Genomic DNA, 14,772 nt, shown 5'->3' on the forward strand with positions numbered 1-14,772 from the left:
CATGATGAGTGACTTTCTGCCTAGTATAATTTTCATCGGTCTCTCATTTTAAGACCTTAATAGACACATTTCTCATTACAGCAAGGAGTGCTAATTAAAAAGATTTAATTGTGCCAAATTGTCTAAATTATAAGGTATTATATTATACAACAGGAAAAATTAGTTTATCTACTTAATATTGTTCTTCATAAGTAACCTCATTTTGAGAGCTGTATATGCATCTATTCTCTCATATGAATCTTCATGGTGGACATAAAGTAGTGAACAAATGTGATTTAATGTGTGGTCACATCCCAGTGGACAATGACATTTGTTCACATTAGTGTCCTGCTTCTTTGCCAACTCCAAATGTTTTTCTCCCTGTCTTCAGCTTACATTCTTCTGCTTCTTATATCAACATCATATCAAGCATTGAGAAATGCTTCCACTTGAGCCAGTCTGGCTGCTTGCTACTCAGGATTCTCGGTTGCGTGAGAAACAGGAGAGCAGCAGATTTTACCCTTGATGGGAAAGAGGTCCTTTACTTTTTTTCCATCAACTTTTACTCTGTCACTCAGTCCTCCATAAACGGACAAACCAAGAACTAGTTGGATTAGGGTGTTAGTCACCAGTCAGCTACTTTGCTTTTGGTACAAAAGTGATTGAATCATTTTCTTACCAAATCTTCCCTTCCTCTTCTTACTCTCTTTTTCTCTATTTATTGAATCCTCACTTACTCAGCCAGTTACACTGTTTGCAGAGTTGTCTTTGACTCTCTTTCTCTCAACCCTCTTATCCAGTAACTTGTGAATCTCTTCGTCTCCCTTCTGCTCACCACTGTCCTAGTTCGACTTCCCGTTGATTGCCTGTATTGTTATATTCTCTTAAATGAACTCTGTGCATCCATTTCCTTCTTATGATGCTGCCAGTGCTGATATTATTCTTTGCCAAAAAACCCTTCCATGACATCTATTTGCTTACAAAAATTGTGCCCCACCTTCTTAGCATGGTTTCCAAGGCTCTCTGGAAACTGATGCAAACCTTTCTTTCTTTCTCCCTTTTTTTTTTTTTTTTTGTTTGTTTCTGGCTTGTGTTGTGTTTCCACCAACTTCTGTGCCCTCAACACACACTGACACATGCTCTGGTTGCCCTCTTGTGTGTTTCTTATTCCCTGCCTCCATCTGTGGAAATCTGAGAAATTATTCAGTACCCAACTTAAATGTTGCTTCTTTCTCTGAGTCTCCCTGTTAGAAATAGCCTTTCCTTGCTGTACAATTTCATAGACTTTTATGCTTTTGTCAGAGTACACGTTACCTCTAGGCCTGTAGATGTGCTTATGCCATCTCCCTTTCTGCTATGTGAGGCATATGGAAAATAACTCAGAACTTCTGGTCAGATTGGTTTAAGTTCAAATCTCAGCTTTGCCATTTACTAGAATTTATTTGTTTTACATAGATAACCTAGCCTTATTCATCCTTTTTTCTAATTTTCAAAAGATCTTAAAATAACTTCTTAGGGTCATGAGGATTACATGATTTGATTTATGTAAAGTATTTAATGCTCTGACAGCAAGTATTCAATAAGTATGCATTCATTTTTCTTTTTCTTTTTTTGAAGTGTACATTTACTATTTATTATGCTTGGCACTCAGGTATCTGTTAAAAAATTTAGTTCAGTTTGTCTAATTATTATCAATTCAAATCAATAAAAATTTATTTAAACCAACTGTGCAGAAGGCCTTAGAGTAGGTGCTATTATGGATACAAAAATGTATATACGGCATTATCCTGGTCCCTCAACCCCTAGGAGCCTACAGCCTTTAAATGTGGAGCCAAAGCATAAATTTTAAAAAGCTAAATAACTTTGTACATTGTTAAAATAGCAAATTCATGTGTACAAGGTGAAAACCCAGTAAATTGCCTTGTGCTTAAAAGGATCTGTATTAGTCTGTTCTCATACCGCTATGAAAAAAAAAATACCTAAGACTAGGTAATTTATAAAGAGAGGAGGTTTAATTATTTATAAAGAAAGGAGGTTTAATTGACTCACAGTTCTGCATGGCTCGGGAGGCCTCAGGTAACTACTATCATGGCAGAAGGGGAAGCAAATACGTCCTACTTCACATGGTGTCAGCAGAGAGAAGTGCAGAGGGAAGGGGGGAAAAGCCCCTTATGAAACCATCAGATCTCAGGAGAATTCACTCACTATCACAAGAACAGTGGAGGGTAACCGCCCTCATAATCTAATCACTTCCCAAGAGGTCCTTCCCTCAACACATGGGGATCACAATTCAGATTACAATTCAAGATGAGATTTTGGGTGGAGACACAGCCAAACCATTTCAGGTTCTACATATAAAGGCTCTTCTCTTGCAACTCACCAGAGAGAGAGATTTCGCAGGGTTCTTTCTATATATACATATACATATACTTATTTATTTATTTATTTATTTATTTATTTATTTATTTATTTATTTATTTTGAGATGGGGTCTTATTCTGTTGCCCACAAAATCACAGAGTTCTTTTTAAACATTAGCTTTACCCATCCATCTGGAAAAATAAAGCAGTGTAAAAGCCTACAAGCATCAGGAAGCAAAGAAGGCTGGAAATATAGGCTTAACTAAGTATAGAACTTGAGAATATGACATACCTGTACCTGTGTACAAATCTGGCCAGGTGAAATAGAAAGGTGATTTTCTAGATAGGCTGCTGAGTATATGAAACTTGTGTTTTTCATGATCATACTCAAAGGCTAATTTGCTTTTCATCTTCATTACATTCTTTAATCAAGGCTGTGATTTATTGACCCCTCTGTCATAAATTGGGGAGAACATGTACATACATGTATTCAGCAACTTTAAAGGCTTTTCTTTAGAACAAAAAGCAATCATTTATCTTATTTCAAAGGGCATAATTATTCTTATTTTTTCCAACAACATACCACAATGCAATAAATCAAATGCATATTTATGAAAATAACTATATGACAAAAAGAGAATGAAGCATGGAATGAAGCAGCAGCATGTTTATGTTCACCAGAATCATTCATATCTGTTAAAGCATACATGTAGCTTCACAGATGCTACTGTGTTTTGATACAGATGTGTGCTTTGTACTATTATACAGTACTTTTTCGTTTCTCCTCAATTTCCCTACCTTGTTTACCAAGAATGGTGTTCTCGGGGAGGCTAATACTAAGATAGAATTAGGAGGGCAAGGGCTTTTCGGAGGCAAGAAATCTAATGCCCATGAAAGATAAAAGGGGAGGAAGCAGGATTGGACAGGGAAGGCTTTCAGAGTGGGATGCTGATCTGACACTTGTGAAAGGAAAGGGAACAAGAGGCAGAATTGAGGAAGGAGAGCTTCAGACATGATGCAGATCTGACAAAATCTCAGTGCTCGCTCCCGACACTGGGGAGCTCAAAGCAAAGCTTACCCATTAGGAGAGACCCCAGCTATGCAGAAATAGTCACACACTCTCTGTGATCAACTGCCCAGGAAGAGTGTGGCCTTGGTGCACATGCTGTGGTAGTCCCAGTGGTCCTGCCCCTAGTGGCTGTCAGCTTATTGCATTCTTCACAAGTAAAGGGCCACTTCTTTCTTGATGGGATTACACCTCAGTGGCTGCAACACTACCTTTTCAATCATAAAATATCAAAATTGAAAGCCCATAAAAGCGTTAGTTAAAATTAGTTGTTTATTGGAGGAGTTGAGAAGTTCACTAAAATAACAAAACCTTTGGACAAGGCTGGCCTTAGTGAGTGTTGGGTGGCTTACATCATTTGGAAATATAGTATTTTTCATCTGTTAAATGTCAGTAATGACATCCATCTTCCCTATCTACCTCACAAAGTAATAATAAAAAAGTCTAAGAAAGGCAAGAAAACCATGTGAGAGCCAATATAGTGTAATAGAAAAATCTCTGTGTCAAGGTGAAGGGAAGCAGATAGGGCTGCCCCTTGTACTCATGGAGAGGAGAAATGATTGCTACATTCAGAAAAAGTGCATAAAAGGACAATCATTTGAAATGCATTAGGGAGGCTGGGCACAGCAGCTCACACATGTAACCCAGCACTTTGGGATGCTGAAGCAGGAGGATTGCTTGAGCCCAGGAGTTCAAGACCAGCTCAGGCAACAAAGTGAGACCCCATCTCTATTTAAAAAAAAATAAAAATAAATGCATAGGGAGTAACTATTTATATATTCCTATGGCTAGTCATACTACAATGCAAATAATCACACCTCCCTGATCCGGGTATAAATCTTGAGTTCCCTAGACAGGCTTGTTTAAAACTAGGGGTATTACATATATTTACAATTAAAATGAAAAAATTAGCCAGTTGTTTTTGATTTCACAGGAAAAAAAAAAGGTAATATGTTAAAAAAGTTAAACTGAAACAAGTTTTATTTTAGATTAGAGATTGGCAACTTTTTCTGTAAAGAGCCAGATAGCAAATATTTTAGGCTTTTATGAGTTCTGTGGGTCACATATGGTTCTCTGTTGCATTTTCTTCTCTTTTTCTTTCCCTTTACAATTCCATAAAATGTAAAAATTATTCTTAGCTTTAGGGTGTATAAAAATAGGGCCTAGACTGTGACCCCTACTATAGATTTAGTTCTGCACAAACTCATTTTTGACTTCAACATAATTTCAGAAGTTGACAGAACCCTCAATTCTATATTGTATTTTTGAAAAAAGAGAATGGAATTTGGAAGTCATATCAGCCAGGATTCAAATCCTGCTTTCATCCTTTACTAGCTCTGTGACTTGGGCAAGTTATTTAACTGCTGGGATGCTCAGCTTTCTTATATGTAAAATAAAACCAGTGCTACCAGGCTGGATTTGTTTGTCTGGATTTTATGAAATAATTTGAGAAAGGTACCTTGCCCAGTGATTATTAGATAATAGAACCTCAAAAGATATTACTTCATTTCTTCCTTTTCTTTACTTATTTGATAGTATTTTCTAGTGTTCACTCCCCCACACCTCCTTTGTTCTAGCAAAATTCTAGACTGTCTTTCTCTATCTACTAAGTTATCTTAGTAGAACTCTCAGTGTGACCTAATTGTAGTCTGTACGGGTGGATAGAAAACTTGTCTTCCATTCTCTCCGAAGGGTCACTGAAATGAGCTGACAGTGTAGTAACGGGGGGAAAAAAAAGGCCTACAAATTTATCATGTACATGGACACGGGAGTCCTGAAAGAAGGTCCAGATGGTTGAAGCTTAAATACCCTCTTCATATGGAAGAGGGAAGTGGGGAAGTATATGCAATTTTAGAAGCAAATGACTTTTAGGGGAAGTGAATGAACCCAAACAACAGACTACTGGCCTCGGACAAAGTTGTTCTGAGCTCTGGGGTACATTGCAGCGCGTTGTGGGAAGCTGAAGGGTGGAACCTCACTATGAACACAAGTTGTCTTAATATGTAGGTAGAGTCTCTTCGGTAATCTCTTGGAACTGCTCTCAGAAGACTAAAAGCCTGTCTGAGTGTGGTTATGACTTTTAGTCTTTTCTTTGGTGACTAATCTTTCCTGATTATTTGATGAGATTCCTAGGGAGGAGTTTTAAGACAACTGCGTTTCTAGGCCGGGCACAGTGGCTCATGCCTGTAATCCCAGCACTTTGGGAGGCCGAGGCAGGCGGATCACGAGGTCAGGAGTTCAAGACCAGGCTGGCCAACATGGTGAAACCCCATCTCTACTAAAAATACAAAAATTAGCCAGGCGTTGTGGCACATGGCTGTAATCCCAGCTCCTTAGGAGGCTGAGGCAGGAGAATCACTTGAACCCGGGAGGCGGAGGCTGCAGTGAGCTGAGGCTGTGCCACTGCACTCCAGCCTGGGCAACGGGAGCGAAACTCCATCTCAAAAGAAAAAAAAAAAAAAAAAAGACAGTTGCGTTTCCTCTGGAAGAACTTCCCTTAATCAGATGATGGAACTTCAGAGAGAGCCCCTCCTGCTGCTTCTGGAGAGAAAGAGGACCATAGACACAGCGAGCAGAAGTACAGACACAGACCTTGGTTCTGAGGCTTATTTCTGAGGCCTTTCAGTTTCCTTTAATTCAAAGTTCTGGCTGGGCGCCATGGCTCACGCCTGTAATCCCAGCACTTTGGGAGGCCGAGGTGGGTGGATCACTTCAGGTCAGGAGTTCGACACCAGCCTGGCTAACATGGTGAAACCCCATCTCTACTAAAAATAAAAAAAATAAAAAATAAAAAATTAGGCGGGTGTGGGGCTGAGGCGGGAGAATCGCTGGAACCCAGGAGGCAGAGGTTGCAGTGAGCTGAGATCGCACCACTGCACTCCAGCCCAGGTGACAAAGCAAGACTCCATCTCAAAATAAAATAAAATAATAAAGTTTTTAGCATGCCAAAGTGCCGTAATTTGGAATATTATTTTCTGAGCCCCAACAAGTCAAATTAATTTGTCAATATTTTGATTACTTGGGACAGATTATTGACTTGACTTCTTCTTACATACAGTTTCTACTCACCAAAGGCAGTCATTCCTAGATCTCTTTCGTAGTGCCCATAATCTTATATTTTAAAAATATATTAATATATACTAGTGACAAAACTTCCATGAGAATCTTAGTTCCTAGAATTTTCTAAAGGATATTTATATCCTTTTATATTTATATAAATACTTTGAACTGTATGATAAGCCAGTGGATAAAAGTCCAAATTAAGAAAAAAAGATTTATACGAAGGTTGAGGGTAGGGATGGATGGTTGTTCATTTTGCTAAAGGAGTCTTAACTCTACTATTTTGCTCAATAGCTTTTCATGATTATTTGAATTCCACCTGTAACTTCCTACGCAGACCTCCAAGAACATTTCTCCTTGATTGGAAAACAACAAGTGTTGTTGGAGAGCTTTCTTTCTTAGAGTACATGCTCCTCAAGGTTGCACCCATGCATGTTGTAAAATGTTTTTAGGTCTGAAATACTCATGGACTGAAATAGTCAGCAAATAGCTAATGTATGTCTTCTTTATTGTCAGCTTTTTGTCTTTTTTTTTTTTTTTTTTTTTTTTTTATTGTTGTTGTTTTCTTTTTTTGAGACTGAGTCTTGCTCTGTTGCCCAGGCTGGAGTGCAGTGGCACAATCTCGGCTCACTCAATCTCAGTCTTTCAGATTCAAGCGATTCTCCTGCCTCAGCCTCCTGAGTAGCTCAGATTACAGACATTGCCATCATGCCACCACGCCTGGCTATTTTTTATATTTTTAGTAGAGATGGGGTTTCACCATGTTGGCCAGGCTGGTTTGAACTCCTGATCTCAAGTGATCTGCCCACCTTGGCCTCCCAAAGTGGTGGGATTACAAGCATGAGCCACCATGTCTGGCCAGTTTTTCATCTTTATATTAAATGTAAACCCTATACTGCCCTTCAATGTTTGAGCAACCTAGCACAACCCAGAGGGCTGTAGCTTAGTCATGACAGAGACAGCCTTAGTATTCCCCTTAGCTTGACACAGCTTGACAGGCTTCTTCCTGACTGTAGGTCCCTGACGTCTTTTCTTAAAGCATTAATTTAAGAATACTTGAAATTATAAATTCTTTTCTTTCCCTTTGAGATAATAAGTTTTCTATCAGCTACCTGCCAGTTGTATAACTCAAGATGGACATTCCTCTGCAGGGTATTAATCATTGTGGGAGGTAGGAGCCTTAGTACCAAGTAGCAAACATAGATGGCATGATCACTTTGAACATCCTTTGGTACTTTTCTGCTGTCTCACCCCAGTGCTTTAAAACTCCCACCTTTTGTTTCACTGAAGTTTAGTTCAAACTCTCATCCGTATTGCACTCACCTCTCTCCTATTGCAATAGTCTCGAATAAAATCTTACGTTTTTAACTTGTCTGGTACTATTTCCCTTTAACAGTGATTGAGAGTAAAAGCTCTAGAGTCAGAATTGCCATAAATTCCTGACTTCATTTTACTACACAAGCCACATAACCTCACTAAACTTCAGTTTCTAGATGAATAAAATGGAGATAATGGGACTTGCAGCATCAGTAGATGTAAGGCACTTAGCATACTGCTTGGTGCATAGTAGGCACCTCATAAAATTTAAGTCTTATTTCTTTGTACTGGTGAGTACATAAAAAAAGCTTGATGGCTCTTTTTTAAAATAGTAAACTATTAAAATACAATTCCATTTGTGTAATTATCAATATGTTCATTTTTGGGATATCAGCTTTGTAATGTGAAGCCTGTTTAGTTCTTGAAATAAAGACAAAAATGCATCAGACACAATGAAAGCAAGCAACCTGTTCCATATCTGATCCTGATGTGTCTAGTTGAATTACGGCAGACAGATCAATTACTTCTGAGGCCATGTTAAGAAATAGCATCTGTGGGAGAGAGAGACAAACTGAAATATTTGTTTTCAGACAGCCTTGCAAGTTACTCCAACAAATGAAGAAAACTCTGTGCTGTTTATATTTTAAAGTTTAAAATATCTCTTACTGAGCCTATCCTAAAACCAAAAACTTTAACTAAAATTCAAATGCAGAATTTCCTCTTAATAGATACATTTTAAAGTGCAGATTATATGGTAAATACTCTATTGTCTTGAAGCTACATTATATGGTAAATACTCTATTGTCTTGAAGCTACATTATGAAACTGCCTAAATCCCTTAATTTTAAAGAAATGTGTATGAAATGATATATTTTCCAAGTTGAAACTGCTTTCTTTTTCTGGGGAGGGGGAATGGTAACCACAGTTGGGAACTACTATTTTCTGACTACATGTCACAGTAAATGTCTAGTCAAAACACTTCTCCATTCAATATATGCTCTGTCTGTAAAACTGCTTCTCCCCCTTCCTTTTCTCTCCAAAAGTAATCTGAGGTAAATTCACTTGAATTGCTATCTGACTTTTAACAATTTGTATATTCTGTTTGGAGACCCTGCTTGCAATTCTAACTGACTTAGAAAGATAACAGTGATAATATGGATTCATGTGAAAGGTCAAAAGTTCTGCACTGATGTTCCATTCATAAATACAGATAACATAATAGTGTTTCTTGTGTTTTGGTCGAGTCATTACCTCCTACAGTCTCTTCACTATCATTATATTTCCTGTTAAAGGGGACTCATAACATTAGGTTTACAGTTGACCTATGACAATGCCAGGGTTAGGGGTGCTGACCCCTGCTCCCCTGCACAGTCAGAAATTTGTGTAATTTTAATTTTTGACTCCAAAATCTTTACTAATATTCTATTGTTTACCAGAAGCCTTCCTGATAGCATAAACAATCAAGTAATACATACTTTGTTGTTCCATGTATTATACATACCGTATTCTTATAATAAAGTAAGCTAAAGAAAAGAAAATGTTAAGAAAATCATAAGGAAGAGAAAATATATTTACTATTTATTAAGTGGAAGTGGATCATCATGAAGGTCTTCATCGTCTTCACGTTGAGTATGCTGAGAAAGGAGGGGTTGGTCTTGCCATCTCAGGTATGGCAGAAGCAGCAGAAAATCTGCATATAAGTGGACCTGTGCAGTTCAAACCCATGTTGTTCAAAATCAAGTTTATCTTTTTAGAATGTTTGCTCTTATCTCCTCTTCCTGCATGAAATAGTTTTATGTTTCAGGGAGGGGTTACAGGAAAAAGCAGAGCCTCCTCAACTGTGTGAATACAAATAAAAAGACATATTGTGGTTTATGATGTCTAGATGCCCACCTGGAGGGAAGGAAATTTAGGAGCAAAATAAAAAGATTAAAAATCTAAGTCAACTCAGAAATAAGATATGCCAATGATGAAGAAAGGATTTAAGTTGGAAAGTTAGTTATTATGGCCCCCAGTTGTACATATTTTATCCTAAGGCACCATTTGGTTTAATAAAATGTAGATCTGAGGCTGCTCTTAACCTATCAGTTTCTTAAGACTTAATTATAAAGGTTATGTTTTCAGAGGACAAAGGCATTATTCATTTGTCTGTGCTTGTCTTCCAGGTTTATCTTGCAGATTATGGCCTTTCCTACAGATATTGTCCCAATGGGAACCACAAACAGTATCAGGAAAATCCTAGAAAAGGCCATAATGGGACAATAGAGTTTACCAGCTTGGATGCCCACAAGGGAGTAGGTGGGTTTCTTTTTTCTTTTTCTTATTTTTATTTCAGAAGAATGATTAGAGACAAGGTTAATGAGGCTGCATGAAATGACCTTTGCATAGTCAGTTTGAAGCATAAGAGCACTGGTGAGATTTTTTATCAAAAGTAGTGAATTCCTGTTATGCCAATGAATATTTCTTCTAACAGTGGAAAGAAATAGAATATGACAAGTGATGAAAGAGCAAAAATGTATCAGGTAAGCAAAACTTGCTGCTCATTTTGGCCAGAAAATCGCAGTTTGTATAGGTAAAACTTGAAGGTCAGCACTGAATGTTTATACTGAAGTGAATATTATAGATTTGGTAAAGTTGCACGTGGGCCAGGTGCAGTGGCTCATGCCTATAATCCCAGCACTTTGGGAGGCTGTGGCAGGAGGATCGCTTGAGCCCAGGAGTTCAAGACCAGTTTGGGCAACATGGTGAAACCCCATCTCTACAAAAAAATACAAAAGGGTTGGCACTTGCCTGTGGTCCCAGCTGCTTTAGAGGCTGAGGTGGGAGGAGGATCAATTGAGCCAAGGAGGTTGAGGCTGCTGCAGTGAGCCATAATCACACCACTGCTCCCCAACCTATGTGACAGAGCAAGACCCCTCAGGAAAAAAAAAAAAAAAATTGCACATGTGGACAATTATTCCTGTTTTTCCATTGTACCTTTACCAAAGCTTTAGAAGATACCATCTCTCAACAATAAGGATATGTTTTCTGAAACTATAAAGTGTTAATTTGTGGAAATCTCTCCCAGTCGCCTTTCATATATCTTACTTATTTAAACTCACTTTGATGGTATTGGAAACACATTTGCAGGTAAATTACATACATAGTCCTTTTATTGGATATTGATTGTACTGCCTTGCATTCCAAGGCAGACTTAATTCAACAATTCCCTAATTAGTTAAAGTCATAACCTATGTCTTGTATTCATTTACCATTAATTAAACCTTAGCTGTTTATTACACTGCAGTCCAAATCCAATAGCCGACCCAGAAAGCCATGGAAAAGGAAGTAGGAGGTCAATATTGAAAATATATGGTGCCGAGTCCCACTGATGGTTGCTTTGTTCACAATCAATATGGTCAATGCAACTGTACTTTCTTAGTTGCTCTGTCAGCAAGACAAAAAGTCAATTCTAATGTTATGCTAGTGAAAAAAATGGTGATTATTGAAAAACTTTGGCTTTCAAAATTATATTCTTTGTAAACTTTGTTTACAAAGTATTTTCAAATATGCTAAACCAAACAAATAATTTTTAAACAGCTTTGAAAGGACCACGTTTTCACTAAAAGACAGTTAGATATTCGCAATTCTTAATGGTTGTTGAACTGCTACCCTAAACTGATGCTTTCTCACAAGTTTTAGTTGGTGAAAACAACTGTATATTATTGCCTTTTCTATTAAAAGGACCATTGACCATGTAATGTAGAGGGTCTTGATCATTTTGCAGAGCATTAAAACCCATACTAGCTTAAGGTAGGCCAATGAAAAAGTAAAACAAGTATAACTTCTTCCTTTCAGAAAGATTCATAGGCTGAATTTTCTGAAATGAAAATTATCTTTTATATTCCTGATCAAAGTAAAAAATGACTACTTTTTTTTCAAGTATAGTTTGGTTAGAAAAGTAATGATCAGTAAGAAATTTTGCAGTGTTGTATGATTTTTCAGTATTCACATTGTTCATAAATTAGTGAGAATTTAAAGATAATATAGGACGTATCTTGCATTAAGAAATGTGAGAATTAAGTACTCAAGAAATGTAAGAATTAAATGCTCATGAATAGTGGGTTTTTTTTCCAATCTAAAGTTCTTTCACTCTCAGTGAATTTTGTTTTTCATCTTTGCCGGATTTATTCTGTTATACCTAATAGAATTTTTAGGAACAGTACTTTTTTGATAATGGTATAACTGGAAATTCATCATACATGTTCTTAAGCATCGGTCCAGTTATATTAATAATGATACCAACTTATGTTTGAATCATTTATTTCAACTGGTAGTTCTAATACTGCTCTGATCTAGTTTTGAGTAGTGGAATTGCTAAGAAACCACCGTGATTGTGGAAGGAGAAGCGGAGTTGTTATGTGTTAGTATGGTCAGTGTTTGGACTGTGGTAAATCTGAAAGAGCTATTCAATTAATTTCATTGCTAGGGTGTCGTTTTCATTGTGTTGTCTTCTTGAAAGATATGAACACATTTTCATTTTTTAGTCTACTTTTATTTTTTATTCCAAACTCTTAATACATGTTGAATATGTTGGTAAGATTTCACCACCCTCGGTCTTTGGGGAGAAGACTGAACTGAGAATGATCACAGAAATACGGTATTACATCCCTGGGAGGTATATTCAGGGAAGAACCTACATTAAATATTTTTGGGACTTGCTGAAAAGTTATAGGATAGAATGGATATTCATTTTTATCAAAGGTTTCACCAGATTCCTATAAAATGGTAGATTTCCTTAATGTATTTTAAACAGGATTTACACTAAAATTCTAGGCATATCGATATATATATATGTAGATACAGATATAAATATAGATATCCACATTACATATATGCACACATGTACACATATATACACACATATATAGATATATACAGCCACATATATATTTGCTGACATTTTAACGTGAAGTTTTAGTCTGGGATATAAAATGGAAGGTATGATATCCTCCAATGTCTGAATACTGTTCACTCCTATATTTTACATTTAATTTTCAAAAGTAAAACATTTCAGTTAATGATTTTATTAGAAAATAAATGATCATTTAGCCATATCTAGAAACTAGAATAAACAATGCCATAAAGCCTATAGGAAAATGCAGGTCAGATTCATAAATACTCATGTGTTTACTTTCAATACAGCCACGATGTAGTTTAATCTTAGAAAAATCTTTTCTTCAGTCCAACTATGAGATCAAATACTGAGGAAAACTAGTGCAAAATAAAGTATAAAGAGAAAGAAAAAAAAAAAGAATCACTAGGATATAGAACTTATAGGTGCCAGAGCATTTGCCAAGTGTCAGGTCTGTCTCTTGATCAGTCCAAGAGAACTGAAGAGAAATACTCAAGCTTCAATGTAAAACTGACTTATGAGTTAGCCACTCAATAGAGACTACTATTAGCCTGATCAGATTATCTGTTCTGTGCTGCTTTTTGTAGCAGGTTATTAAAAAACTCAAGCTAAATCTCATTTTTCTATGGATTGAGTTTTTATAATGAAGGAACTTGTGTAAGCTGCCAATCAGCCATTGCATCTAAGCATTTTCTAATTCAAATTTACGTAGAAGGAGGGTAGTTGAAAGGGAAAAAAATTAGCTATTACATTATTACAAACCAAAAGATATGCATGGAGATGTATAGAGATGGATGGACAGATGGATGAATGGATGGATAACTATTCCTAGAACTCCTATACATCTGCATATCTGTATTTTTTTTTTTAAATGTGGTTATTCTTCCAAACTCAATTCTCTTGTGTGACCTAAAGGTATTTTGTAAGTGGCTAAAGTGCTTCATTTAATATAAAATTAGGGTAATATATGTTGGGCTTATTTTTTCTATTATTAATTTTTTTATTCTTTATAAAAACTAACATGTATAAACACTGACATATTTTGGGCTTATTGCCTGATATTTAAAGAGAATTATATTTGTGTCAAATATACTATTTTAAAATTTGTTACATTCTTAGTAGTGTTAAAAAGCAATATTTGAATCAATGTGTGGTATAGATTTTTGTAGATTTTTCTACTCACTGAGGCATGCAGTCAATACCTAATTTCTCTAGAGATATACTGCATTTAACATATTGAGCTTTTTTAAATACTTCAGACCTGTGCATTGAGTCTATAATACCTATCTAAATTTGACATCTTTGATGACCATAAAATATATCTAAATTGTATTTTAAATGTCCATTTGTTTATCCAATATATTTAGTATCAAATAAATAAATATATTGTTTTTTTTTTTTTTTTTTTTTTTTTTTTTTTTTTTGCCAATTGCTACGATATGTGAAATCCAAGTCTTGTGTTATTTCTTTCATGGTTTCATTTCACTCTAATCTAGCACTCCAACTTACAAAATGTATGTGAAATAAACTGAGAATGTATTTTCATGCTACCAAACTTGGGGAAATGATACGGTTTACACAATACTTATGTCTTGGCCTTTTGGTTGGGTTAAGAATACTTACATTGGACAAGTCTAAGATACATTTGCTCTATTGAATGACTTTTCCTAAGTTTCACACACACAAAACTAGGGCTTAAAATCTTAAAATTTAAAAGGTACTGAAAAAATAAGCGAGGCCTGGGTTTAATATTTTATCTGAAATATGACACATTACATCCTAATACTTCCTAATATCCTTTTTGAAATTGCAGTAAGTCATGATCACCATAAAATATTCTGGATCTTTATACACCAGAATTGACAAAATACTGAACGGCATAGGTTACCAGTTTGAAAACTAAGAATAAACTTTAAATTTGTTCTGCAGATAGTCACTATTCACTTTGTCAGATTGTTTCACTTATTCAGATGTTTTCAGCTTTCTTATTGTCTTTCTGCACACGTGTATTAATATCTTGAGCATTTGAACTCTGCTTGATGCAGAAATATTCCAGTTCACTTTGTTATTTCCTGCTGAACCCTGTTTTTCTTCATA

At 36.1% G+C, this 14,772-nt stretch overlaps 1 protein-coding gene across 7 annotated transcripts in view; it reads left to right on the forward strand.

Moving 5' to 3' along the window:
- VRK2 (VRK serine/threonine kinase 2) overlaps nt 1–14,772 on the forward strand; it is a 105,130-nt gene that overhangs the window by 58,664 nt on the left and 31,694 nt on the right. For all 7 annotated transcript variants that reach the window (XM_023228250.1, XM_026446631.1, XM_023228253.1 and 4 more), the window contains one exon: nt 9,947–10,079. In XM_023228250.1, coding sequence (XP_023084018.1) covers nt 9,947–10,079 — 133 coding nt within the window. The remainder of the gene's footprint in view (nt 1–9,946; nt 10,080–14,772) is intronic.

Source organism: Piliocolobus tephrosceles, chromosome 15, assembly GCF_002776525.5.
Source record: "Piliocolobus tephrosceles isolate RC106 chromosome 15, ASM277652v3, whole genome shotgun sequence".
NCBI classification, from domain to species: domain Eukaryota; kingdom Metazoa; phylum Chordata; class Mammalia; order Primates; family Cercopithecidae; genus Piliocolobus; species Piliocolobus tephrosceles.